Consider the following 27,860-nt stretch of genomic DNA (forward strand, 5'->3'; position numbering starts at 1 on the left):
TATAAGAAAAGCAAGCGTGGAGCAAGCCGTGGAGCAAGGCTCCACGGCTGAAAAAGTCTAAGAGGCCATCGGGGGTTGCGGAGGTGCCCCCGAGCGCTTCGAGGGGGAAACGGCCTCCGCGTGGCGTCCCACAGGAGGCGGACTCAGATTCCTCCACTGGGGCGGACACTGATTCCCCTGAAGAGCCCCTAAAGGGGGCCGACGAGGTGGCAGCGGATGGATCTGCTCCGCCCGGCGCAGGAAAAGGATCACAGGCAGTGGAGGGAGACGATCCCAAGGTGGTCCAGCTCTTCCGCAGGGAGGAACTGCCACCTCTAATTCCGGCCATTTTGCAAGAGCTGGGAATAGAGGCCCCTCCGGTAGTGGTTCGGCAGGAGGCGAACATGGATCCGGTCCTGTTAGGCCTCACGGGCCCGGCAGTTGCCTTTCCATTTCATTTTTCTTCCACGGACATCCTGTTCCGCGAATGGGACACTCCAGAATTGGGTCTGAAGGTCAGCAAAGCCATGGACAAGCTTTACCCGCTCCCGGAGGATGCGCTGGACCTTCTCAAACTGCCCAAGGTGGATTCAGCGGTCTCTGCGGTAACGAAGAGATCCACCATCCCAGTCACGGGAGCGACAGCCCTCAGGGATCTTCAGGACAGGAAGCTGGAACTTCAGCTTAAGAAGATTTTTGAGGTTTCCGCGCTCGGAGTACGAGCCGCCATCTGCACGAATTTCGCTATGCGAGCTAGCTTGCGCTGGGCTCAGGTTCTACAGGCCAATGCGGATCTTTCTGCAGGCGAGGCAGCGCAGGCGGATAAGTTGGAAGTGGCAATAGCTTATGGCGCAGATGCGCTCCACGATCTGCTGCGCACTTCGGCAAGATCTATGGTGGCTGCTGTTTCGGCGCGTCGCCTCCTGTGGCTACGTAACTGGGCGGCGGACGGCTCTTCCAAGGCTCACCTCGGGGCGCTACCATTCAAAGGTAAGTTGCTGTTTGGCAAGGAATTAGATGATTTAATGATGTCCCTGGGGGAAAACAGGGCTTTCAGGCTGCCCGAGGATAGATCCAGGTCGCGTTCTTCGTTTTCAGCTAGATCCCGCTTTCGGGGTTCCCGGAAGTCGCATCCTCAGAGGTCGTCCGGGCAATCGTATAGGTCTTCTTCCTCCCGTACCCCGCAGTGGCAACAGCAGTCCTTTCGGGGGAAGCGCTTCGGACGGCAAGGCGGACCCCTGGCGATCACAGGGGCCAAGTCATCACAATGAAAGGTGGTCGGCCCATCTCCCGCCGCAGCCCCAGCACTCTGTTCCCAACGTCGGGGCGCGGTTGATGTCCTTTTTCGAGAGATGGGCCGGTGTAACCTCGGACCAGTGGGTCCTCAGCGTGATAAGACACAGCTACGCGTTAGATTTTGCTCGCACTCCAGCGGACAAGTTCCTCGTCTCGCCCTGCAAGGCCCCCGAGAAGAAGGTGGCGGTGCTAGACACCATCCGACGCTTGGAAGGCTTAGGTGCTATTTCCCCCGTCCCGGTCAGCCAACACGGCAAGGGCCGTTATTCCATCTACTTCATCGTCCCAAAGAAAGACGGCACGTCCAGACCAATTCTGGATCTCAAAGGAGTAAACCGATGCCTTCGCGTTCCTCACTTCAAAATGGAGACGATTCGATCAGTCATCGCCGCGGTTCGGCCCGGCGAGTTCCTGGCCTCCCTGGATCTCACGGAGGCGTATCTTCACATAGGCATTCAGCCATCGTTCCAACGCTTCCTCAGGTTCTGCATTCTAGGACGGCATTACCAGTTTCGGGCGCTCCCGTTTGGGCTCGCGACGGCCCCTCGTACATTCATGAGGGTGATGGTGGTGGTGGCAGCGCAGTTGCGCCGGGAAGGTCTCCTGGTCCATCCTTACCTGGACGATTGGTTGATTCGGGTGAAGTCCGAGAATCAGTGTTGGACAGCGGTGGCCAGGGTCCTCCATCTTCTGCAGTCCCTAGGATGGGTGGTCAACTTCAGCAAGAGTCATCTGGCACCCACGCAGACCTTGGAATATCTGGGAGCAGTGTTCGACACGAAGCAGGGCAAGGTGTTCCTGTCGCCCGACCAGGTATGCAAACTGCAATCTCAAGTTCGGCGCTTATTGTCTCTCTGCCAACCGCGAGTCTGTGACTACCTTACGGTCCTAGGGTCTATGGTTTCAACGCTGGCGCCCTGGGCGTTCGCTCATCTGCGACCAGTACAGTCGTCCTTACTGTCCAGCTGGAAGCCGGTTTCGGAGGAATTCCATCTACCACTTCCTCTAGCGGGACGCGCGAGGTCCAGCCTGCTCTGGTGGCTGGATCCCAGTCATCTGTCGTCTGGAGTCTCCCTTCTGGTACCCGATTGGATAGTGGTAACCACGGATGCCAGCCTCTCCGGTTGGGGAGCGGTCTGCCTAGGGAGCTCGGTCCAAGGCCTATGGTCAGTGTCACAAGCCCAGTGGTCTATCAATCGCCTAGAGACCAGAGCGGTCCGTCTGACCCTGCAAGCCTTTCTGCCGTTGCTGCGGGGAAAGGCGGTCCGAGTGTTGTCGGACAACGCGACCACCGTGGCATACATCAACCGCCAGGGCGGAACAAGGAGCCCCCAGGTAGCGGAGGAGGCTCAGCGCTTGATGGCCTGGTCGGAGCTGCATCTCAGCAACATAGCAGCATCTCACATTGCGGGAGTCGACAACATTCAGGCGGATTTTCTCAGCCGTCATCGCCTAGATCCCGGAGAGTGGGAGCTGGGGGACGTGGCGTTCCTTCTCATTTGCGAAACGTGGGGTGTGCCCCACATGGATCTGATGGCCACGTGGCACAACGCAAAAGCCCCGCGATTTTACAGTCGACGTCGAGAACGGGGGGCAGAAGGCGTCGACGCGTTGGTATTTCCCTGGCCGACGGATGTGTTACTCTACGTGTTTCCCCCGTGGCCGATGATCGGCAAGATTCTACGGCGCATAGAGTTGCACCCGGCCAATGTGATCTTGGTGGCACCGGAGTGGCCGCGCCGGCCGTGGTTCGCGGACCTCGTCCAGCTGGCGGTAACGGCACCTCTTCGGCTCCAAGGCATGGCGGGCCTACTCCATCAGGGCCCCGTCTGTTTGGAGGATGCGGATCACTTCTGTCTCGCGGCATGGCTTTTGAGAGGAATCGGCTGAAGAGAAAAGGTTACTCAGATGCGGTGGTGGCTACTTTGCTGCGTTCCAGGAAACAGTCGACGTCTCTGGCTTATGTCCGTGTCTGGGTGGTCTTTGAAGAATGGTGCATGCAGCGTGGGGTGGACCCCACTTCGGCTTCCGTCTCCGACATTCTGGCGTTCCTCCAGGCAGGTCTGGCCAAAGGTCTGGCGTGCAGTTCTCTGCGGGTCCAAGTGGCGGCGCTTGGTTGTTTGCGAGGTAAGGTCCGTGGTACGTCCCTGGCGCTTCATCCGGATATTTCTCGTTTCCTTCAGGGTGCTAAGCACCTTCGCCCTCCATTGCGTCTCCCTTGTCCGGCTTGGAACCTCAATTGGGTTCTCTCCGCTCTATGCACGGCGCCGTTTGAGCCCTTGAAACGCGCAACTCTTAAGGATCTCACTTTGAAAACGGCGTTCTTGGTGGCGATTGCCTCGGCACGGCGTGTTTCCGAGTTACAGGCCCTGTCCTGTAGGGAACCTTTCTTGCGTATTTCAGATTCCGGAGTTTCTTTGCGGACGGTTCCCTCCTTTCTTCCAAAAGTGGTGTCGTCTTTTCACGTGAATCAATCGGTGGAGCTGTCCGCTTTCGCGGGGAGGGAGTACTCCGTTCCAGAAGCAAGGGAATTGCGGAAGCTTGACGTGCGGAGATCCCTCCTTCGATATCTGGAGGTCACTAATCCGTTTCGCGTCACAGATCATCTGTTTGTCCTGTTCTCTGGTCCAAAGAAAGGGGCCGCAGCGTCACGCACAACGATCGCCCGTTGGCTCAAGGAGGCCATTGGTTCGGCGTACTTGGTGCGGGGAAAACCACTTCCCGTGGGCCTTAAGGCTCACTCGACTCGTTCTCAAGCGGCGTCTTGGGCGGAAGCTTGGCAGGTGTCGCCTCAGGAGATTTGCAGGGCGGCTACCTGGAAGTCGTTGCATACCTTTATCAGGCATTACCGGTTGGATGTCCGGGCTACTGATTCCGGGGGTTTTGGAGAGAGGGTACTCCGAGCGGGACTCTCTGCTTCCCACCCTCAGTAGGTTGCTCTGGTACATCCCAGGTGTCCTGGACTGATCCTGGTACGTACAGGGAAAGGAAAATTAGTTTCTTACCTGATAATTTTCGTTCCTGTAGTACCAAGGATCAGTCCAGGATCCCGCCCGCAGTGCTGCGCTGAAGTAATGGAGAGTCCGCTCATTGTTCTGAATTATTCTGTTCCGCTTGTTTAGCTCTCTCGATTGGAGAGTCCGTTTCCAGGAGGGGTGTTTCTTCCCCGTTCTATTAGCGGTTTATAGCTAGTTTAGTTCTCTGGTTGTGTTCTACTTTGACATTCCGTATGACTGAGGGGCTGTGACTGGCACAGGGGCATATATGGCTCCGCCCACAAGTTTTAGTCTGTCTCCATCTACTGGTGCGGAGTCACAACCCAGGTGTCCTGGACTGATCCTTGGTACTACAGGAATGAAAATTATCAGGTAAGAAACTAATTTTCCTTAAATAGGAAGGCAGATGCCACCTATTTGATGAAACAGGCCTTGGGCTTCGAGAGATGCCATCTCCCCCACCAGTCTGTGGTAGTGGAGTCCACTCTCAAACGAGCCAAACGCTCCCACACCCTTGCCTCGGCTTCTCCGGTGCGAGAGTATAGGTAGCTCGATGCCTTGGGAAGGAAGGTTTTTAAGGGCACCATGCTCATTGCCTGCATAGCCTCTTACCAATTGTACATGACTCAGTACAATCGGAACCTAATGGAAGCAGGTCCAAAAACTTGGCAGGAGTCACTGTCCACCGTCACGCAACAAGGTCTCGAAGCAGGAAAACACAAGGTGAGATCCACCTAAGATGTATTCAAGATCGCTGCCAGAGTGGCCACCATGGGCATTGTTGCCCGTAGGATGGTCTGGCTCCATGCATCCAACCTAAGGCCAGAGGTTCAGGAGAAGTTGGCTGACCTCCCCCCTTTACAGTAGCCCAGTTGAAGATCACCTTGAAACCCTTCAACAGTCAGCAGCCGGTGCTTCAGACCCGCTGTCCTCCGCACAGAAGCCTCCCCAACCCAGTTTTAGGAGGTCTTTCTATAGGCAGTGTAAATATCCCCTTGTCTCCCAGTATCACATGCCCCGTACTGCTTCCAAGGGCCGCTCCCACCAACAGAGAACTCCTAGACCCCATCCGGCCTCCTTATAGGCCTCGACTACAAGGTTTTGACTTGAGGCGAGGGAGCATGAGTCAGCACGTCTTACCCCTGCCACCCGATTCCCCAGTGGGGGGGAGGGGGGGCAGACTTCTCTGCTTTGCCCATCATTGGTTGAGCATCACCTCAGACCTATGGGTCCTCACTATTGTTCGTTAGGGTTATCAACTGAACTTCAGAGAAATCCCAAAGGGCTTCCCCCCCCCCCCTCCCCATGTTCATTGTGGGGTTTGCCTTGCCCAACAGGACACACTTCTCAAAGAGCTCTCTGCCCTCCTACAGGCAGGAGCAGTAGAACCCATCCCCCATCACCACCAGGGTTGAGGGTTCTATTCAAGGTATTTCCTGATACCCAAGAGAACTGGGGGCTTGTGCCCCATTCTCGATCTCAGGGTGTTGAACAAATGCCTCAGAAGGGAAAAGTTCAAAATGGTTTCTCTGGGTACTCTGATCCCCCTGCTCAAAAAGAGGGACTGGCTCTGCTCCCTCAACCTCAAGGATGGCTACACCCACATCGCCATCTTTCCCAGAGACAGGAAATATCTACGCTTTGTGGTGGGGAAGGCTCACCAAGTCAGAGTGCTGCCATTTGGTCTGGCTTCAGCCCCTCGCGTCTTCACCAAATGCTTGACAGTTGTGGCAGCACACCTCAGACGGCAGGCAGTGCACATCTTCCTGTCCTTAAGATGACTGGCTGATCAAAAGCGACTCCCAAGCAGGTGCACTGGAAGCTTTGGCCCTGATCATGCGGGTACTGCAGTCTCTGGGATTTTTTTATCAACTGCCAGAAGTTCCACCTCTACCCGTCTCCCCAGCTGGACTTCATTGAAGCCAGACTGGACACGGCTCAAGCGAAAGCATTCTTGCCCTGTAATCGAGCTCTTGCCTTATCCTTGCTGGCAGCCTTGGTGTGCATGAGTGCTCGCCTATTGCTTCGCTTATTGGGCCACGTGGCAGCCTCTGTTCATGTTACCCCATTAGCCTGCCAATGCATGCGCAAAGCACAATGGACGTTACGGTCTTAATGGCAACAGGCAACCCAGGACCTCGAGACCTGTATCTCCATCACACAACCTCTGAGGGTCTCTGTCCTGGTGGGACAACCTCTCCAATCTGGAGTGGGGAATCACCTTCCAGGCTGCTCCGCCTCAAATAATGCTCACCACCGATGCCTCTCCCCAGGGCTGGGGAGCCCATGTGGACAACCTCCACACGCAGGGTCAGTGGACCATTCAAGAAGCTCTGTGTCAGACAAACTTCTTGGAGCTTCGGGCAATTCGTTATGCGCTTTGGGCATTCGAGAGAGTTTGTCCCACAAGGCAGTCCTGATCTGAACGGACAATCAGGTTGCGATGTGGTACATCAACAAGCAAGGAGTCACGGGATCGTTCCTCTTCTGCCAGGAGGCTGTGCAAATCTGGTCCTGGGCTCTGTCGCAAGGCATGTCCCTACAAGCAACGTACCTGCCCGGGACACTGAACATGCTGGCAGACTATCTAAGCCGCTCTTTTCAACTGCACAAGTGTTTGCTGAACCCGAAAGTGGCAGCCTGAATCTTCTACCTGTCGGGAACTCCAGAGGTGGACCAGTTTGCCTCCCCGTTCAACTGCAAGGTGAGCAATTTTTGCGCCCTATTCAGGACCATCCACCAGCTGATGCCTTCCCCCTTCATTGAGGCACGAGTCTCCTGTTCGTGTACCCTCCTCTTCCGCTTCTCATGAAAACGCTCCTGAAGCTCCAGCAGGACCAGGAGACCATGAAGCAGATCTGGTTTCCTCTCCTTCAGGACCTGCCGATCATGGATCCCATCTGCCTGGGGACTGCTCCCAATCTGATAACACAGAATCAGGGCACCCTGTGGCATCCGAACCTCTAGGCATTAGCCTTGACAGCCTGGATGTTGAGTAACTGATTCTTCAGCCCCTGGCTCTCTCAAAGTGTCACCCAGATGCTGGTAGCTTCCAGGAAGCCTTCCACTAGGAAGTCTTACAAGTTGAACTGGGTTCTCAATGTGGTGTGAGGGGCATGGATTGGATCCATTTACATGCCCCCCCCTTCCCAGATTCTTGGACTGTGTGGCACCTTTCCGAGGCCAGGCTTAAAGCTACCTCAGTCAGTTCATCTGAGCGTGATTAGTGCTTACCATAAGGGTGTTGCTGGCACACCCATCTCGGTGCAGCTTATCGTAGGTTGCTTTATGTGGGGCCTGCTGCAGCTCAAGTCACCTCTACGACCCCCCCCCCCCCCCCCCCCCCCCCCATGGTTTCCTGGGATCTCAGTGTTGTGCTGGCACAGCTCATGCATTCTCTTTTCGAGCCTATGTGTACCTGTGAGCTGAAATTCCTGGAAGGTCCTATTCCTAGTGGCGGTTACTTTGGCTTACAGAGTAAGCGAGCTTCAGGCCTTGAAGACTTACCCACCTTACACAGAATTTTTTCATCATCTTGTGGTCCCAAGTTCCTTCCTAAGGTCATGAATGATTTTTCACCTCAATCAGTCCATTTTGTTGCTCACCTTTTTTCCAAGGCCTCATTCCCATCAAGGGGAATGGGTTTGCATACATTGGATTGCAAGAGAGCTCTGGCCTTCTACTTGGAATGCTCAGCAGTCCATAGATAGTCCACTCAGCTGTTCTTATCTTTCGATAAGAACAGGTTGAGGCACTTGGTGGGCAAACAGACCTTATCCAATTGGCTAGCAGATTGCATCTCATTCTGCTATGCGCAATTGAGGTTTCAGCTAGAAACCCGGGTTATCGCTCACTCTGTGAGGGATATGGTGGCATCGGTGGCCTACTTACGGGCGGTCCCTGTCACCAAGATCTGCAGGGCTGCGACATAGAACTCCCAACATACATTCACTGTCCATTACTGCTTGGACAAGGATGGTCGACAAGATGGTGAATTCGGCCAATCTGTCCTGCGCAGTCTCTTCCAGACTTAAATGTATCTCTTCCTATCTAAAGGCCCTCTACTTGAGACCAGGCTGTCTCCCTACCATCCTACAAGTATCTCAGTTCTTTTTGTGCCTATTGGCACCTTCTTTGGTACTTGTTGGTCTTGATTGTTGTGGGAACAGCCTGGAGCTTGGTATTCACCCATCTGTGAGGACTACCATCCTGCTTGTCTTAGGAGAAAGCGCAGTTGCTTACCTGTAACAGGTGTTCTCCTAGGACAGCAGGATGTTAGTCTTCAGGAAACCCGTGGAGTTGGGTTCTCCTACGTTTCTTAATTTCTTTTTCGCTAGTATTTTTTGCTAAGGTACGAGACTGAAGGGGGACCTCGCATGGACGTGCGGATGGTGGCATGCTCAGTATGCCAGTCAAAGCTTCTAGAAACTTTGACAAATGTTTTCCATGCTGGGCTCCATCTGATAATGTTCCCCATCTGTGAGGACTATCATCCTGCTCTCCTAGGAGAACACCTGTTCAACGTAAGCAACTGCATTTAAAGAGCAAATTGCCTAGAGACTTTAGATTTGTGTTGGAAAATTGGTTCTTACCTACTAATTTTGGTTCCTGAATTACCACAGAACAGTCTAGACTCCTGGGTTTTGTACCCCTGCCAGCAGATGGAGACAGATAAAGTTTTATTGAAACTGCTATATAACCAAGTGCACCACCTGCAGTCTTTCAGTATAGACCTGATCCAAACCAAGATGCCCATAAATCAACTAAATTTAACAGCCCACCCAATACCCTACAAACAGGAGGGTGGTGACGCTGTAACTCTCTCTGGGAAAGGAATCCAAGCAAAGTAAAACAGCATAGTGACTAGCTAACAATTCTGAAATAACTATAAACCAACAGACAAACCGAGCAGGCAACTCTCCCCCATCTTTCTATGGGCGGGTCTCTGGACTGATCTGTGATACAGGAATGAAAATTAGCAGGTAAGAATCAAATTTCCTATCCAGTACGTGCCCAGATCAGTCCAGACTCCTGGGATGTACCTAAGCCCACTAAACTGGGACCTGGAGAGTCCTGCTTGCAGAACACTCTCACCAAACCCAGCCCCAACATCCAAACGATAGTGTCTGACGAAAGTGTGCACGTTGAGAAGCCACGGCAGAACCAGAATATTGATGCCCTCTGCACCGTGCTCTCTTCTTCGACTGAAGAACAGGGGTGCTTTTGTATTGTCTCTAGTCTCCATATACGGTGAGCCCCAATGCTTGCGAATTAGACATTGCTGCCTCTGACAGTTCCCATTCTTCTGGGTCCAATACCCGGTGACTCAAGAAGGCCGCCTGAACATTGTCCACCCCTGGCGATGTGCGACGCTGCTATTGTTTCCAAATGCTGTTCCACCCAGAGGATCAATTGTTGCGCCTCCTGAGCCACTGGCTGACTCCTGGTTCTAACCTGACAGTTGATATAAGCCACCAACATCACATTGTCTGAAAGAACCCTCACCGGATGACCTTGTATTCTTAGAAGAAAAGCAAGTAACGTGAACCGCACCACTGTGTTGACTCTAACCAACTGATAGATCAAGACGCCTCTGCACCATCTGATCCTGACACAGCTCCCCAGCTGTGAGGCTGGCATCGGTAGTGACAACTACCCAATCTGGAACTTCCAACAGCACTCCATGTTCCAGATTGGCCTAAATTAGCCACCAGGAAAGACACTCTCCCTGCCTTCCCCTTCATGCAGAAGAGGAGTATGAAATTCCCCCAACAAAGGATTCCACCTGGAGAGACGAGCCCTCTGAAGAGGCCGCAAATGCGCGAATGCCCAAGGGACCAACTCCAAGGTCGAAGCCATGGAGCCTAGGATCTGTAAATAGTCCCAAACCTTGGGCATCAAAAGTGTCAGCAGGCGCTGAACCTGATCCTGAAGCTTCCGAATCCTCTCTTCTGTTAGGAACACTTTCCCCTCCCGCATATCAACCTGCACTCCTAATACTCCAGAGACTGAGAGGTAATGAGCTGGCTCTTCAAAAAATTCACTACCCAGACTAGTGATTTCAACTGTCATAGCATCTGTCGCACAGACTGCCGACAGAGATCCTCAGACTTTGCCCTGATGAGACAATAGTCCAGATAAGGATGCACTAGCTTCCTTTTGTAACGCCACCACCACCACCATTTTTGTGACATCCATGGCTCTGTTGCTAGCCCAAAGGGAATGGCTTGAAACTGAAGATGCTCCCTGAGAATCATAAAGCTCAGGAACCTTTGGTGGTCCTGCCTGATGGCTATGTGCAGATAAGCCTCTAAGGCCTAGAAACACCAAGTACTCTCCTCCACATAGTGCTGTGATAACTGACCTCAAGGTTTCCATGAGAAATCGTGGAACCCTGAGGGCCACATTTACTCTTTTTAAATCCAGGATGGGCTGAAACAATCCTTCCTTTTTCAATACCACGAAATAGATGGAATACTGTCCCGTTTTCTGTTCCTCCACCAGAACTGGTTCTACAGCTCCCAGAAGCTTTAACGGATCCACTGTACTTCGAACCACTATCTGTTTTGAGAACGGACCGCAAGGGGAAATGAGCAAATTCTAAAGTGCAGCCATCTCTTACCACCTTGAGGAACCACTGGTCCATGGTAATCTTGGCCCACTCCTCGTGAAAAAGTGATAAACGCTCCCTGACAGCCAGAACCAAAGAGTGGACCGGCCTCACATCATTGCAAAGGCTTAGTACCAGAATTGTCCTTGGAGAGTCTTCTGTCCCGTCCCCCCCCCCCTTTTGAAAGGACTGCCCCCAGGATGAAGTCATGGCAGAAACCTGTCACTGTGGACCTCCAGCACTCTTGGATGGACGAAACCTGTTATCCCGAAATCTAGGCTGCATGGTGGTAAGATTTCTGCCCTCAGGCTTGTCCTCCAGTAATTTGTGCATCTTGGTTTCCCCCAGATGCTTCGTTATCTGCTCCAAGTCTTCTCCAAACAGCTTTCCTTTAAAAGGAAGTGCCCTGAGTTGTGACTTGGACCATCATCCGCCAACCAATTCCGCAACCATAGCAGGCACCTGGCGGACACTGTAACATCATAATCCATGAAGATATCCTGACAAGATCACAGATGGCATCAGCTCCATATGACACTGCTGCCTTCGAACGGTCATCCAGCTGTGCCACAACTGCCCCCCTTAGCCTGTGACTCCTGTAACTATTGAACCCACCGAAGACATACTTTTTGCACCAGACTGCTACACACCATAGCCCTTATGATCAGAGCAGAAACCTCAGAAATCCTTTTGAGATGAAGCTCCAACTTCCAGTCCTGAACATCCCTCAATGCGGCAGAACCTGAAACCGGGATGGTAGTCTTCTTGATGATGGCCAACACCACAGCATCCACTTTGAGAAGAACCAACAACTCCAAGATGTTCTCCAGCAAAGGATAGTGCTTTGCCATTGCCCTGCCAACTCTGTCCTGATCCAGGAGTATCCCACTCCCTGACCATCAACTTTTTCACTGACATATGAAAGGTGAATGCCTTAGCCAGTCCTCTCAGGCCATCCAGCACCAGATCTGCTCCTCCCAGGTTTGACTCTTCCTACATCACTTTGATTCCAAGCTCCTGTAAAACCCATGGAATCAATGGCCCAAGTTCTTCTCGACGAAAAAGACGAACTACCTTAGGGTCATCTTCCACCATAGGAGCTTCCTGCGGGTCCTCAACCAAATCTAGTGCACCTTCCACTGGGACCTCCCCTGGAGCCTACTGTAGATCCTCAGAATCATTCGGGTCGCCTTGCAGATCACCAGAACCTGATAGCCACCGAACCCACTAGGCATGCTTTCTCTTAGGACTCTCCTTTTCCTGGGCCATAGAGCCCGTGAAGATCCATGTTCTACTGATGCTTTCCTGTTTAGAAAGGCCTTGTGCATCAGCAGAACAAATTCACAAGAAAACAGTTGTCATCTAAATTCTGCTCCTGGGAGAAACTAACTCCTGTGGGCTTAGCATCTAAAGAGAAATCTTCAGACGAATCCTTCTGACCCCTGTCAGGAACTGATGCAGCTGGGGACAGGCATAGTGGCGAAGACTCAGAAGACCCACCCCCCAGCCGCAGCAGACCACATGGTCGACTGTGTGGCAGCGTTCAAAATGGCCGACGACCCTCTCTTTTTGGGGGCAGAGGTCCTGGGCGTAGCTGTAGTGTGGCGCGCTGAAGAAGCAAAGGAATCTCGAGGAAAGGGCCCTGCTGACACTCCCTCCCCTCCGGAAGCACAGCCAGAAAATAAGTTCTACCAATTGAGCCATGATCGTGACCTCCCACAGGCCCGGTACACCAAAGCACACGGCATAATCCCCAACCATGCGTTGACGATGGAGGCTGGAACCAAGATTCAGTGGCATAAGAAAAAAACAAGCACTGGTAGACCTGCCCGCTCTGTAATAATTCCCCATGGTCCTCACACCAGGAACTCTGAGTTATGCCACGCTCCCTAACTGGGCAAAGAACCTTCTTTTTTTTTTTTCCTTCAAAACTTTAGCCAAACAAGATGAACAAGGGAATTTAAAAAAACAAATAAATACCTTGGGAGGCTCCACTTGAAGTCTACTATCTCTTCTTTTCTTCTCCTTTATTTTTTTATTTTTTTTTCAGGCTGCAGGTTTTGCACTATCTGCTGGAGACAGAAAAATACTGAGGGACTGCAGGTGGAACACTTGGTTATATAGCACTTTCAATAAAACTTTTATCTGTCTCCATCTGCTGGCAGAGGTACAAAACCCAGGAGTCTGGACTGATCTGGGTACATTCTGGAATGACATTATTCTTTGAAAGTGGTTTAATAGTCTTAGGCAGGGGTTCACATCACTAAACAGTTCACCCAAGGTGTCCCACATTTCTAGTTGAAGCCTGGTCAGAGGTGCAAAGAGACTGCCGTGCCCCCCCCCTGGTTACTAGAGAGGTTGCCTGTGGGGGGGGGGAAGCTTTCACTGCCCCTGCCCAGGCTTTACCTGCTCTGTAAGCAAATGAAGGACTTCAGGTCCTAGTGCTGCTGGCCTGCTACTCAAATATCAGCTTGATTAATCCATCTGTGCCTTTGCTGAATTCTCCTGTGGCTGAACTCTCCCGTCTTTGTCATTTTTTTCAGTTGGAGACCCAGTTCCCACAGTGGGTTCACAGACTTCTTTTACAGGATGGGGGCGGTGGAGAGTCCTTGGCTGGGGTTTTCGTGCGACAGGAGGACCTGCAGAGGCAACTGATGGACCTGGAGCGGAAGATCCTTGCAGGCGTGTCAGAAGAGCGGAAGAAATCCTCAGAACGTGCTGCCTCCAGCCTTGGGGTGGTGCTGCAGGGAGGAGGTGTCACAGAGGAGGTGAGAAATCTCTCTGCAGTGAAAACCAAAATCTGTTGCTTTTCTATTCATCATTCCTTACAATTTCTCTCTGTCATCTGGCTCTTATCACTCACAGCCTCCATTCCTCCCATTGCACATCCCTTATCACATATAGGCCAGTACCAGAGCCACTTCCTGTGACAATGGAGGATGCTACATTAGGGCTGTGGTTCTCAGCTTTAAAAACAGTGAGGTCCATATTCAGCTGTTCCTTAGTGTTTGGATAGGTCAGTTCCAATGAGTGGTTTATGCACCTCTGCCAGCAGATGGAGACAGAGCAAAAGCTGACATCACGGCTATATAGTCCCGTCCCAATATCAGCCTTCCAGTATTCTCTATCTCCAGCAGATGGTGGACATGTATTTCTCTTTGCGGGATTGCCTGTGAGTGAGTTAAAGAAGAAAAAGTCTATATAGTACCACTTGCCTCCTGAGGTGATACTGTGTAGAGTGCCCTCAGTCTGGTAGCCTTGACTGCTTTGGACCTAAATTCCAATTAGCAGTTGCAGGTTGAGAGGTGCTCAGTGGGAAAGATTTTAGCCCTCTCCCCCCCCCCCCCCCCCCCCCCCCATAGCCAGGACCCATTCCTGCTCTCAGCCAGGGAGGACTGAACTCAGGGAAAAGTTTTTAATAAAAAATAAATTAAAAAGTGAGCGACAGGAAGTCAGCAGGAGAAAGGTCTGTTTCCTCGGTGTTCGGCTGTCCCGTTCACATCTCTGGGGAGTTCAATGAGGTGAGGAGAGAGTGCAGGTATGGTGGGTTGAGCAGCCGTTTGGCTAGGCTTTGCTCCCAGGCTTCTCCCATTTTGGTGCATGGTAGGCCATGGAGTACTTTCACATGCTTTTTTGCTGCAGACTATCAGCACGCGCTTCCTCGCCCGTCTGTGCGTCTGTTCTCATCTGTGCGTTCAATTTGGGTGTCCTTACTTCTGGATGACATCATATGGGTAACCCACAGGTATAATTCTAGTGAATAAATAATGTTTAAATACCTGTGTATAATTTAACTCTTTTTTTATTGTTAATCTTTTAATTTAATACATTTTCATAATCCAAAAATTCATTTTAAAAACTGTATCACCACTATCACTCATACCACATTCACACATGCACAATCACATTACACAAAAAATATTGCACCTATTTCTAATACAACAGTTCACCTATTACTAACATATTAAAATACATCCATATATCATTTATCAAAGATTATTACAATCGGATAGCACCAATTTTGTGTCTTAGTTCCCTTTCGTGCTCTTGCTATTTATGAACTCCCGACGAAAAGCTTCCGTTTCACCGAGGTGGTTTCCTCAGGGGACCATGATTAACTCATTTCTTTCACTTGAAAAACCGGGAACTTTTCTATTTGATTTCATAGGATGCTTGTTGCATGTGCTATCTCTGATAAAACACAATCCTAAATATATAAATGTTTAATTATTAATCATATACTAAAATCATGAAATATGTTATATATAAAGATAAACCATTTATCCAGTCACTGTCCTTAAATTCCAGCAAAATGCTTACCTATATATTGCTCTGTATAACTCCTTAACACTACTATTCTCAACTTCTTCTACGTTTTTCACGACCTACCAATCCATCAGAAAAACATATTAATCCACCACCATATGCAACATAAATTCATGTAAATATATTCTTACTCATATACTAACCTTCCAATGGTATTTACTTACACTTCTTATCTTAAATACCGCTAGCTCCGTGAATCAGCATTTCTAAGGTTTAAACTCTTTTGTGAACGCCGCTGCTTCACACACCTTTGTGAACACGGCTGCTTCACGCACCTTCAATCAATATAACTTTAAACGCTGATTTGAATGCGCCGTCCACTGCCGTGCTACATTCTCATCTACAACACATAATAAATCTCATGTCTACTATTAAATTGCATAATTTTTTAGTGCATCTTCTATATAATTCAGCAAAATCAGCAAAATCACCTTCTAGCGTACCTTCCACACTTACTCCATTTTCCCAAGACGCCGCGGTTGTGCATTGCGTCCGACCCACACCCTTTTACTTTAAATATCCCTCCTCTCACTTGTATTGGGTATCGCTCCCTCACATGAACCTCAACTTTTCAAAACCTCCACCTACCAACTCAAAATGCTATCACTAACATCGAGAGACCACTCTATAGAAATGCATTCCATTCTATTTCTAAATTTAAACCACCAGGAGTCACCGTTCCCCACTGGAATATATATCGTTGTTCCTTCTTTGTCAACACTGTTGATATATTTCCTCCTCTGCTTAATTCAACTTGATTGAGTACACAAAATCTTAAATCCTGAACACCATGCCTTTTCTCTTGCCAGTGCTGTACCAACGGGGCATTTTCTCTCTGTGTACGTATGTTACTAAGATGCTCAATAATTCTAGTTTTTACTCTTCTTTTGGTATGCCCTATGTAATAAAGCCCACATGGGCATAAAATTACATATATTACTTGAGCTGACTCACAATCAAATTTGCTAGGCAAATAGTACGTGCGACCTGTAGATGGTATTACCAAAGAAGCTGTCATATATACCTGAGGGCATACTACACAATGACCACATTGATATTGTCCTTTCTGATCATTTGACAATCTTGATGTAGTTAAAATCGTCGAAGTTAGCATATCCCTCAAGGCACGTCTCTTTTTATAAGCAAAAATGGGGAAATCCTTAAACACTCTATCATCTTTAATAATAGCCCAATGCCGATAAACTATATCTTTAATTTGCATCACTTGGTGAGAAAAAGGCAACGTACATACCATTCTAGTCAATGGGGTTTTATTACCAGTTATTAACAGGTTCTCTCTATTTGCATAGAGTGCCCGTTTGTATGCTCTCTTAACAATCTTCCTCTTATAACCCCTTTCTAAAAATCTATCAACCAGTTCTTGTGACTTTAATTTAAATTCATTTACTGTGGTACACAGTCTTCTCAACCTCAAAAATTGGCTTATTGGGATATTCTCCTTGAGACGTCTCGGATGAAAACTAGAGAATTCTAAAGTAGTGTTCCTATCTGTCTTCTTCCTATAGATCAGGGGTCGGGAACCCATGGCTCGCGAGCCAGATATGGCTCTTTTGAGGGCTACATCTGGCTCGCAGACAGTCGCCACACTTTCCCGCTGACCCAGCTGCTCCCCGGTCCTCCTCCGCCCGGGCTTAAAATGCTGCCAGCCCGGGCGGAACGCGGCAGGACAGCTGGAGTCAGCGGCACCGGCGTGCTCTCTTCTTCCCGCCCCCCCCCCCCCTGCGCGGCCCGGAAGAGGAAGTGGAGAGTATCGGGTGCCTGCGCGGCAAGAAGAGGCCACGCTAGTGCGCTCGGCATCGGCCCGAAGAAAAGAAGACTGCAGCGCGGCTCGGAGGAAACTGAAGAGCTTCAACCGCGGCCGATGGGACTCCGCCTCCGCGAGGGCTGAAAATGAAGAGGTTAGCGTTGGGAGGAGGAGGCTGCTGCCGCGAGTTCCCGGGGTGGGGGAGAGAGAGAGTGAATGAGCGAGCAAGTTGTGTTTGCTCGCTCATTCACTCGCTAACCTCTTCATTTTCAGCCCTCGCGGAGGCGGAGTCCCATCGGCCGCGGTTGAAGCTCTTCATTTTCCTCCAAGCCGAGCTGCAGTCTTCTTTTCTTCGCGCCGATGCCGAGCGCACTAGCGTGGCCTCTTCTTGCTGCGCAGGCACCCGATACTCTCCACTTCCTCTTCCGGGCCGCGGGGGGGGGGGAGGGGGCCTGTGTGTGTGTGAGAGTGAGTGAGAGATTGCATGTATGTGAATGATTGAGAGCCTGTACATGTGAAAGAGAGTATGTCTGTGATTGAGAGCCTGCCTGTGAGAGAGAGAGAGCATGAATGTAAGTTTACCATTGGGAACCTGTATGTGTAAGTTTGTGATTGAAAACCTGTTTGTGTGAAAGAGTATGTGTGTATGATTGAGATCCTTTGTGTGTGAGAGAAATCATGTGTATGTATGATTAAGAGCCTGTGTGTATAAGTAAGAGAGAGATCATGTGTGTCTGTGTGATTGAGAGCTGGTTTAGGTGATGGAGCATGTGAGTATGTGATTGAGAGCCTGTGTTTAAATGAGAGAGAGAGACCATGTGTATCTGGTGTGATTGAGAGCTGATTTAGGTGAGGGAGCATGTGAGTATGTGATTGAGAGCCTGTGTGTAAATGAGAGAAAGAGAGGACATGTTTGTAAGCATGTGAATGAGAGTCTGTGTGTGAGAGAAAAAGACAGCATGTATTTATGTGATTGAAAGCCTGTGTGTGTGTGTGTGTAAGCGTGAAAAGATAGACAGCATGTGTGTAAATGTGTAATTAAGAGCCTATATAAGTGAGAGAGAAAAAACATGTGTTTATGTGAGTACTGAGAGCATGTGTGTATAGGTGTGTCATTGAGAGCCAGTGTGCTGGTATGTGACTGAGAGAGGAGAAAGTTCCAAGCAAACCACCCCACCTCCTGCTAATTCAGAACAATCTCAGGACACCTGGATATCAAACGTTCCCAGGTATGCAGAGCAAAAAAATTTTTGTATCCTTATTATTTTTCATTACTGGGTCTTTGTGTCTGCTATTTTGAAATATTTTGTTGGTATCTGGAAATGTTTTATATGAGTTTTTATTTAATTATTGGATATTCCACTCATCAGCTGTTTCGAAATATGTTCTTTTTGTTAGTACAGTTTTACTGCTGATGATTTTATATTTCTTGATTTGTTTTATAAGGATGGGTGATGTTTCTTTTTTCCTTTGTTACACTGCATACAGAGACTGGCTTGTTGCAGTTTCCAATTCAGTTTTTTCTGCATGCTTCTTGTTATGCGTTTTGGTCTCTTTATTCTATGTTAGGTGAGGGACAGCACGTAATTCAGGTGAGGTTTTCTGCTGGCGTGTAGTTTCTGTGTAGGACTCTATAGCAGCCTGACTTGGTCCGTTTTCCTAATAGGAGATGTATTGGTGTCTTAAGGCCTGGTGTAATATTTTCAGAGACTTATTGTACTTTAAAAGTGTGATTTTACATAAAATGCACACATTTACTTGTATTGAATTTTAAACATATTGTATGGCTCTCATGGAATTACATTTTAAAATATGTGGCGTTTATGGCTCTCTCAGCCAAAAAGGTTCCTGACCCCTGCTATAGATTGTTGTATGAAGTTTTCCTAAATTCTTATAAACATACAAATCCAAAAAAGATACCCTCTGCTGACTAACCGTGGAGTCAAACACTAAATTTTCATCCAATGTATTAATCCATGTTTTAAATTCCTCCAACCTATCTCTACTACCAACAAATATACAGAAAATATCGTCTATAAAACGTTTCCATATCTTTATCTCACCCCAAAATTGTGAAACATAAATAAACTTCCTTTCAAAATTTGCTACATATAAGCAAGTGAAAGTTTTTCAAGTGAAAGAAATGAGTTAATCATGGTCCCCTGAGGAAACCACCTCGGTGAAACAGAAGCTTTTCGTCGGGAGTTCATAAATAGCAAGAGCACGAAAGGGAACTAAGACACAAAATTGGTGCTATCCGATTGTAATAATCTTTGATAAATGATATATGGATGTATTTTAATATGTTAGTAATAGGTGAACTGTTGTATTAGAAATAGGTGCAATATTTTTTGTGTAATGTGATTGTGCATGTGTGAATGTGGTATGAGTGATAGTGGTGATACAGTTTTTAAAATGAATTTTTGGATTATGAAAATGTATTAAATTAAAAGATTAACAATAAAAAAAAGAGTTAAATTATACACAGGTATTTATACATTATTTATTTACTTACTTCTGGATGCACATCTTGTGCATCCAGTTTTGGCAGCAGTTCTGGCGTCCAGTTTGGGCATCTAGTTGGACGAGCGGCCTAGGCACGTAGATTTGGATGTATATTTTTTGTGTCCATTTTGAGCGAGCTTGTATGTGCGGGAAAGCTAGGCATGAGCCTTCATTGGGCTCTACACTTACAGCATGGCGCCCAAGACAAAAAAATGTAAATGCCCGTCTGTCTGTGCTGCCTGCCACATTGGGGCCATTCAGCCGGAACTTTCTTTAAGCCTGTGTCAGCGCTGCCTGGATGCTTGTGGAAATTTGCCTTCTTCCGATTTTGCTGATAATGGTCCATCTCCTCTGTCTGAGGGGAGAGGGACTGAGGGAGACACCAAGGGTGCCCCTCCCCTGATTGATTCATGGCTCAAGTCCTCATGGATACTGGCTCAAAGGACATCAAGTTTGGGCCTATGGGGCCTGGAATGGACCCAGCCTCTTTTTCCTGGGTGGAATTTTTCCAGGGATTGCAGGCATTTCTATAGGGACAGTTGGCTGAAGTGGCAGTTCCTGTACATACCCAGATCAGTCCAGACAAGTGGGTTTATGCATCCCTACAAGCAGATGGAGGCAGAGGAGAAAACTTTGAGGCACTGCTACTTAACCGAGAATGCCACTTACAGTTCCTCAGTATTTCCCTGTCTCCAGCAGACAGTCTTCAGGGCAGGGGATTGCGGATCCCGATCCAGACGGTTTCTCCCCATAGTTTGTTTTGCTGCTCCTCAAGGCTTTCCTGGCTAGGAAGGGGATGGGGGCTAAACGTCTTAAGGAGAGGCCCATCCCGTAAACTGTTACATGTCCTAAGGTGGTGCCTTCTGGGGATCTGCTGTGCTGTTTGGGTCTGAGTCACAAAGGTTCGGAGGCTGATCCCGGAGATCTGGGTGATTCTAATGATTTGCAGGAGGACCCAGATTTGCAGGACGCTGATCCGGATGAGGATGCAGACGCGACTCCAAACGTGGACCCGGAGGTGAATAAGGAGGATCCGGATCAGGAGGATTGCCCGGTTTTAGAAGGAGATAATCCGAGGGTGGTCCACTTGTTCAAGAAGGAGTTGCACCCCCTTATTCCTCAGGTGTTGCAGGAATTGGAGATTAAGATGACTCAGGAGTCAGATAATGAGGGCGTGAATCCAGTCCTGGAGGGACTGCGGGGCTCTCCTAGTGCTTTTCCTTTGCCCAAGAAGATCTGCAAGTTGGTGAACCGGGAATTGGATTTTCTGGAAGGAGGTCTGAAGTTGGGCCGAGCCATGGCCAAGCTTTACCTTCTGATGGAAGAGACCTTGGAACTCTTACGGGTATCGAAGGTGGATGCAGCAGTTTCAGCGGTCACCAAGAAGACGACCATTCTGGTAGTAGAGACTGCCACTGTGAAGGATGCGCAGGACAGCAAGTTGGAGATTTACTTGAAGTAGATGTTCGAAGTCTCTGCTTTGAGTCTCCGTGCCGCCATTTGTGGTAGCATTTTTATTTATTTTATTTATTTAAGATTTTTATATACCGGCAATCATGAGCACATATCTTGCTGGTTTACATGAAACGGGAGTGCATTAAATACATCAACTAGAACTGTGGTGATCGAAGGAGCAGTTACAAATAACAAGGGTAGCAGAACTTGGATAAGAAGGAAGAGATAGGAAAGAATAAACGGTTGAACGGTATACAAATAAATTAAATGCTATGTAAAAATGGCATGATTAATGGCTGAGTATTTGAAGTCCTTGGTTTGTATCTATGACATGATATTAGATTGTGTCTGGGAAAGCTTGCTTGAATAACCAAGTCTTAAGTCCTTTCCTGAAAGTTAAGAGGCAAGGTTCCAGTCTGAGATCTGTGGGAATGGAATTCCACAGAGAAGGGCCAGCAGTGGAGGTGGCACGATCTCTTAGAGTGATGTGTTTGGTCATTTTCGCAGGGGGAACTTTGAGGGCGCCTCGGTAGACATTTCTGGTAGGTCTTGTCGAGTTGTATACTTGGAGGGGGATTTGTAGATCGAGGGAGATGCGTTGATGAATAGTTTTGAAGATGACACAAATGGCTTTGTACGTGATACGGAAGTGGACGGGTAGCCAATGTAACTCTTTCAGAATGGGGGATATGTGGTCTCTCTTTCTTGCGCCTGTTAGTAATCGAGCTGCTGAATTTTGAACCATCTGTAGTGGTTTGGAGTAGGAAGAGGGCAGACCTAGCAATAGGGAATTGCAGTAGTCTAATTTTGCAAAAATGACTGCTTGGATGATCGTTCTGAAGTCTTGGGCATGGAAAAGAGGTCTTGTTTGTGTTGGGTGCAAAAGTCTCAAGAACAAGCCTCCTTTGGAGAGGACAAGGCTCTCCAGTCAGCACGCTTGAAGGCTGGAGTGCCTTAATTTGCATTGCACTGTATGACTTAGTGCACACTTCGGCCAGGAGCATGGCCTCGGCAGTAGTGGCCCCCAGGCTTTTGTGGCTACGGAATTGGTCGGTGGACATGTAATCCAAGGTGCAGATGTGTAATCTTCCATTTAAAGGAAGGCTCCTTTTTGGGGATGATTTGGACCAGCTGATGAAGATTTTGGGGGAGTCCAAAGGTAACAGGTTGCCAGAAGATAAAATGTCCGCCCAGAAGGTCTTCCCATCGCGGGCCCATTTTCGGAAGCTGCGTAGGTTCTGCACTGGCAAGTCCTCCTCTGGGGCGGGAGCAAAGCAGACTAGTGGAAGGCAGCAGTTCTTTCGAGGCTCCTGTGGATCTTCCAGGGATAGTGCCAGCCAAGGGGCCTGGGGTAGAAAGTCATCCCAATGAAGTCAACTTCACCCATTCTTCCATAGAAGCAGTAGGGGGCAGATTGTCCAGCTTTTACGAGGAGTGGGTCAAGATTACCTCGTACTGTTGGATGCTAGAGGTGGTGCATGACGGATAAGAGTTAGTTTTCTCACCCCATCAGGGAAGCCTTCCTAGAGTCCCACATGGCCTTTTGGAGCAAGTGGGAGGCAGTGTGGGGAACTCTAGAGCAGCTGTTGTAGCTAAATGCCATAGTTCTCATCCTGCGAAAAGAGCAATGACTGGGCAGGTACTCCATTTATTTTGTGGTACCCAAGAAGAAGGGACCTTCCGGCCCATCCTCGACTTACAGAAGGTCAACAGGACCCTGAAGGTCCTTCGCTTTTGAATGATAACTTTGCAAATGGTGATTGCTGTAGTCCGCAAAGGAGAGTTTCTGGCGTTGCTGTATTTGACGGAGGCCTATCTTCATATTCCCATTCGAAAGGACCGTCAAAGTTTCTTCGGTTCGTGGTGTTGGGATGACACTACTAGTTCCGAGCTCTTCCCTTCAGCTTGGCCATGGCCCTACGCACCTTTATGAAAGTGATGGTAGTAGTGGCTGCCTCCCTTCAGCGGGAAGGGATTCTGGTTCACCCTTATCTGGACGATTGGCTCATTCGAGCGAAGACAAAGGAGGGAGTGCATGCGGTCGCTTCAGCGAGTGTTGGATACCTTGCGGTCATTGGGATGAGTGATCAATATGGCAGAGTCACCTGGTGTCAACCCAGATATTGGAGTATCTGGGGGCACTGTTTGACACCCAGAAGGGCAAGGTGTTTCTCACTCCAGAGAGATTGTCACGGTTGCAGTCTCATGTGATGCATCTGAGATTGTTGCTGCTGATGGCTGGGATTATTTACAGGTTCTGGGGTCCATGGCTTCCATGTTGGTCTTGGTGCCGTGGGCTTTCGCACACTTGATACCATTGCAGAACATGCTTTTGTCCAGATGGAATCCGGTGTCTGAGGAGTATCAGATGCCATTGCCACTCCCTTAAGATTCCAGGTCCAGTCTGTCATGGTGGCTTTCACGGCCCAGTCTGGAAAAGGGTTGAGACTTGGAAAATCCAGACTGAGTGGTGGTGACCATAGATGCTAGTCTCGAAGGCTGGGGAGCAGTGTGCCTGGGGAGGACGGCCCAAGGACTTTGGTCAGAACAGGAAAGCGCCTGGTCAATCAATTGCCTGGAAATAAGGGCGGTACGATGGGCGCTGAAAGCCTCTCTTCCCTGGATCAGAGACTGGATGGTCCGGGTATTCTCGGACAATGCGACCATAGTGGCGTACATCTACTGGCAAGGAGGAACGAAGAGTCAAGTGATGGCCCTGGAAGCCTGGTAGTTGTTTGTCTAAGTGGAGAATCATCTCAAGGGAATTGCGGCCTCCCATGTCGTGGGGTCGGACAATGTGCAGGTGGATTTCCTTAGCAGGCAGCAGTTGGATCCAGGGGAAGCTTGGGACCGCATCTGTGCCAGGTGGGGTGTTCCCCAGTTGGACCTCATGCTGACAAGAGTAAATGCAAAGACAACGAGGTTTTTATGTCTCAGAAAAGAGGTTGGCGCAGTGGGACTGGATGCTCTTGTATGCCCTTAGCTGTCGGGGACACTCCTGTACGTGTTTCCCCCATGGCCATTGATCGGGTGAGTGCTGCGGCGAATAGAGTCCCACCCAGGGCCAGTGATTCTAGTGGCTCCAGAGTGGCCACGATGTCCATGGTGTGTGGATCTGGTACAACTCACGCAAGAGGGCCCTCTCAGACTGGTCCACCTGTCAAACTTGCTGCGACAAGAATCCATATTTTCAGATCAGGAGGATCAATTCTGTCTCACGGCTTGGCTTTTGAGAGATGGCGCCTGTGACTGAAGGGATATTCAGAGCCAGTTATTGCTACCCTTCTCTATGTTCGGAGGCCAGCTATGTCTTTAGCGTACATCAGGGTCTGGAGGACCTTTTGAGTCATGGTGTCTTCCAAGGCAGCTGGATCTTTTACAGGTGGACATTCCACAAATTCTGGCCTTCGTACAGGAGGGTTTGTCGAAGGGTTTGGCTTATAACTCTCTCCATGTTCAGGTTGAGGCCTTGGGTTCCCTTAGGGGCAAGTTGCGGGGTAGGTCTCTGGCCTTCTCATCCTGATGTGGTTCGCTTTCTTAAGGGGGTGAAACATTTGCGACCGCTGGTTCGAAAACTGTGTCCAGAATGAACCTGAATTTGGTTCTGCGAGTGCTCTGTGGTGCGCCTATTGAGCCTTTGAAAAGGGCGACATTGAAGGACCTCACCCTGAAGGCTGTGTGTTTTTGGTGGCTATTTGTTCGGCCTGTAGGATTTCGGAGCTTCAGGCTCTATTGTGCAGGGATCCTTTCTTGCGCACTTCTAATGAGGAGTCATGTTGAGAACGGTCTTCCCGAACTGGTCCAAGGATTCCCCGCAGGAAAGGAAGTTATATCTTTTAGATGTGCATCGGATTATTCTGTGGTATCTGGAGGTCACTAATCCTGTCTGGCGGGTGGATCATCTTTTTGTGCTGTTCGGGGGCACGAAGAAAGGTGATAAGGCATCCAATGCCATGATTGCTTGTTGGCTAAAGGGACACCATATGCGTATATTGGTAAGGGTCACAAGATTCCAGTGGGTCTGAAAGCACTTTCTACAAGAGCAGAGTGTCAGATGCTCTCACCTCAGGAAATTTGTAGGGCAGCAGTGTGGTCCTCTCTTCATACTTTCACCAGACATTTTTGTTTGGATGTGCAGGCACAGGAGGATGCGTCCTTTTGAGAGTATTCTGTGAGTGGATCTTTCAGGTTCTGGTGGGTAGTCCTCTCTGGCTACCGTCTTGGATGGATCTGTTACATCAGGGGCCATTCTGCATGAACATTCAGGTCTGTTCTATCTTCTGGTTTGACCATTGAAAGGGCTCAGTTGTTGAAGCATGGTTATTTGCTTGCTGTAATTTCTACGTTTCTTTGGCCCGAAAATTTTCTACTTCTCAAGCTTGTTTGGAGGGTCTTTGAGCCCTGGTGTACTGAGCGAGGTACTCAACCGCTTAAGGTGGATATTCCTTTGATTTTGGAATTTTTACAGGATGGCTTTAAAGGTTTGGCCCTTATCACCTTGAAGTCCCAAGTTGCAGCACTGGCTTGTTACAGGGGAAGAGACCATGGAGAGCCTTTGCTTCCCATCCAGATGTGTCCCGTTCTGGTAGGGAGTTAAACATCATCACCCCCCACCCACGCACACACAAACACTATCCAATGGGCTGCACAGGGCTGATCACATGCAATGGCCTGCACGGAACTGGTTCTTTGATCAACATTTTGGCAATGCTGACACATTTTTCAGATTGCAGAAAAGTGCAAACCTCTAAAGCTAAACTTTTCTCCCAGGTTTTTCAGGGTATGTCCCCTCTGTGCCTGCAGTCTTCCCCTGAACATTTACTCTCTCACTTACAAAATTTTCACTGTTACCGCTGTTCTCAAGCTTAAAGAGGAATGAGTGCTAAAATGTATTTTAAAACTGCAAGTGTAGGCTGTATATAACCCAAAAACGAAAAAGAAGATATCTCGTTTCCATAAGAACATGCCATACTGAGTCATACCAAGGGTCCATCAAGCCCAGCATCCTGTTTCCAACAGTGGCCAATCCAGGCCATAAGAACCTGGCAAGTACCCAAAAACTAAGTCTATTCCATGTTACCGTTGCTAGTAATAGCAGTGGCTATTTTCTAAGTCAACTTAATTAATAGCAGGTAATGGACTTCTCCTCCAAGAACTTATCCAATCCTTTTTTAAACACAGCTATACTAACTGCACTAACCACATCCTCTGGCAACAAATTCCAGAGCTTTATTGTGCGTTGAGTGAAAAAGATCTTTCTCCGATTAGTTTTAAAAGTGCCACATGCTAACTTCATGGAGTGCCCCCTAGTCTTTCTACTATCCGAAAGAGTAAATAACCAGCTGTGTGCTGAGCCTCTTACCTTTCCTGTTGCAGTGTCCAGAGGACCAGCCTGTCATAGTTTTTTCTTTTTTTTTCCTTTCTATCTAGCAAGTCCACGCAATTGTGGCACGCGCCTTGAGCCGGTACAGCGAGGACCGTATTGGACTGGTGGATTATGCGCTGGAGTCGTCAGGTGTGTAAAACGAGACCTTAACACTGGGTAGAGGAATCCTTTGCCTACCTGCGTCAGACCGCTGAGCAGAGAGTTGGAGAAAGGCCAGAAAACGGCAATGCAAAGCCCTTCCTGTTGGATGAGGTTGAGTGGATCGCTAGAAATGATCCTGGAAAACTGGTGTATTATAATAAAGTCCCTGCATAGGATCTACGCTTGTTTTTAAACCAAAGGATGACTGTAGTTTTCCTCCATGCCATATTTTTGATGCTTTTGGAAAGGAGTAAATGGGCACCTTTGCCTGTAAATTAGCCTTTTCTTGCATGCCCCCTGCAGGGATGTTACAGTCTGTACTTTAGTTCAATATCCCAGTCCTGCCCAGGGGATATTCCCGGCGTAAGACATGGGGATGTGGCTTGGATAACCCAGCTCTGCCCACAGGCTATTCTTTATGTATCACGCAGTGCTGTGGACTTAGCATATATGGCCAGGGTTGTTGTCCTGTCTTTTTAACTGGTGGAGATTGTTCTTGTGGTAGTAAGACATTGTAGTTTGTTCCACTTGTGTGATTTTTTTTTTTTGTTCCGCGCCAGGTGCAAGTGTGCTTAGCACACGATGTTCCGAGACGTACGAGACCAAGACCGCGCTGCTGAGTGTTTTCGGGATCCCTCTGTGGTACCAGTCCCAGTCCCCGCGTGTTATCTTGCAGGTAAGCCAGGCCTCCGGGAGCATGATGGTAAGACTAGCTTTGTCTCGTCTTACATGGGAAAAGGCCCCAAAGGCTTGCATGGGATTTGGGTTCGGAAGCAGTCATCCAATTGGTGAAAGTATCAGGTTGCTAAAGGAGCAAACCTTCAGGTTCCCTGTACGTACCCGGATCAGGCCAGACAGTGGGTTATGTCCCCTTCCAGCAGATGGAGTCAGAGAAAAACTCGAAAGGCGCCCCTATATAAGCAGGTGCAACCTCTGCGTAACTGCTCACTCTGTGGCTTGAAGGGGGGGAAATGTGGCTGACCCACTCAGTTACTGCATAGACAAAACAAACAAAATTCTGAATTGCTCTCTGACGCCACCTGAGAATTATCCACTATCAAACAATGATTGTCCCATTATCTGACTGTCATTTGATAGAAGAGCAATTCTGTCAAAAGGTCTCGGTGCCTAACTTTTAAGACTTGGGTAGTTAGAGCTGGCCAATAAGAAACACGTTGGAAGCACTATATGCCTGGGTGGCATACAGATGTAATCCAGCTTCCCTCTACGTACCAGGATCAGTCCAGACGGTGGGTTATGTCCCCCTTCCAGCAGATGGAGTCAGAGCAAAAGCTGAGAAGGCGGACCCCTAATAGAAAGAGCGCCCTCTGTGTCCCCTCAGTATTCCTCTGACTCCAGCAGATGCGGGTCTCACCTACGGTTCTCCTCTTAATTTTCAGA

The 27,860-nt window shown here is 49.0% G+C and overlaps 1 protein-coding gene across 1 annotated transcript in view; it reads left to right on the forward strand.

Annotated features, from left to right (window-relative positions):
* The window catches only part of SUN2 (Sad1 and UNC84 domain containing 2), a 157,870-nt gene that overhangs the window by 90,016 nt on the left and 39,994 nt on the right, over positions 1–27,860 (forward strand). Inside the window, exons 13-15 of the mRNA XM_029590197.1 lie at positions 13,425–13,649; positions 26,363–26,447; positions 27,020–27,135. Coding sequence (XP_029446057.1) covers positions 13,425–13,649; positions 26,363–26,447; positions 27,020–27,135 — 426 coding nt within the window. The remainder of the gene's footprint in view (positions 1–13,424; positions 13,650–26,362; positions 26,448–27,019; positions 27,136–27,860) is intronic.

Source organism: Rhinatrema bivittatum, chromosome 2 (assembly GCF_901001135.1).
Source record: "Rhinatrema bivittatum chromosome 2, aRhiBiv1.1, whole genome shotgun sequence".
Taxonomy (NCBI): domain Eukaryota; kingdom Metazoa; phylum Chordata; class Amphibia; order Gymnophiona; family Rhinatrematidae; genus Rhinatrema; species Rhinatrema bivittatum.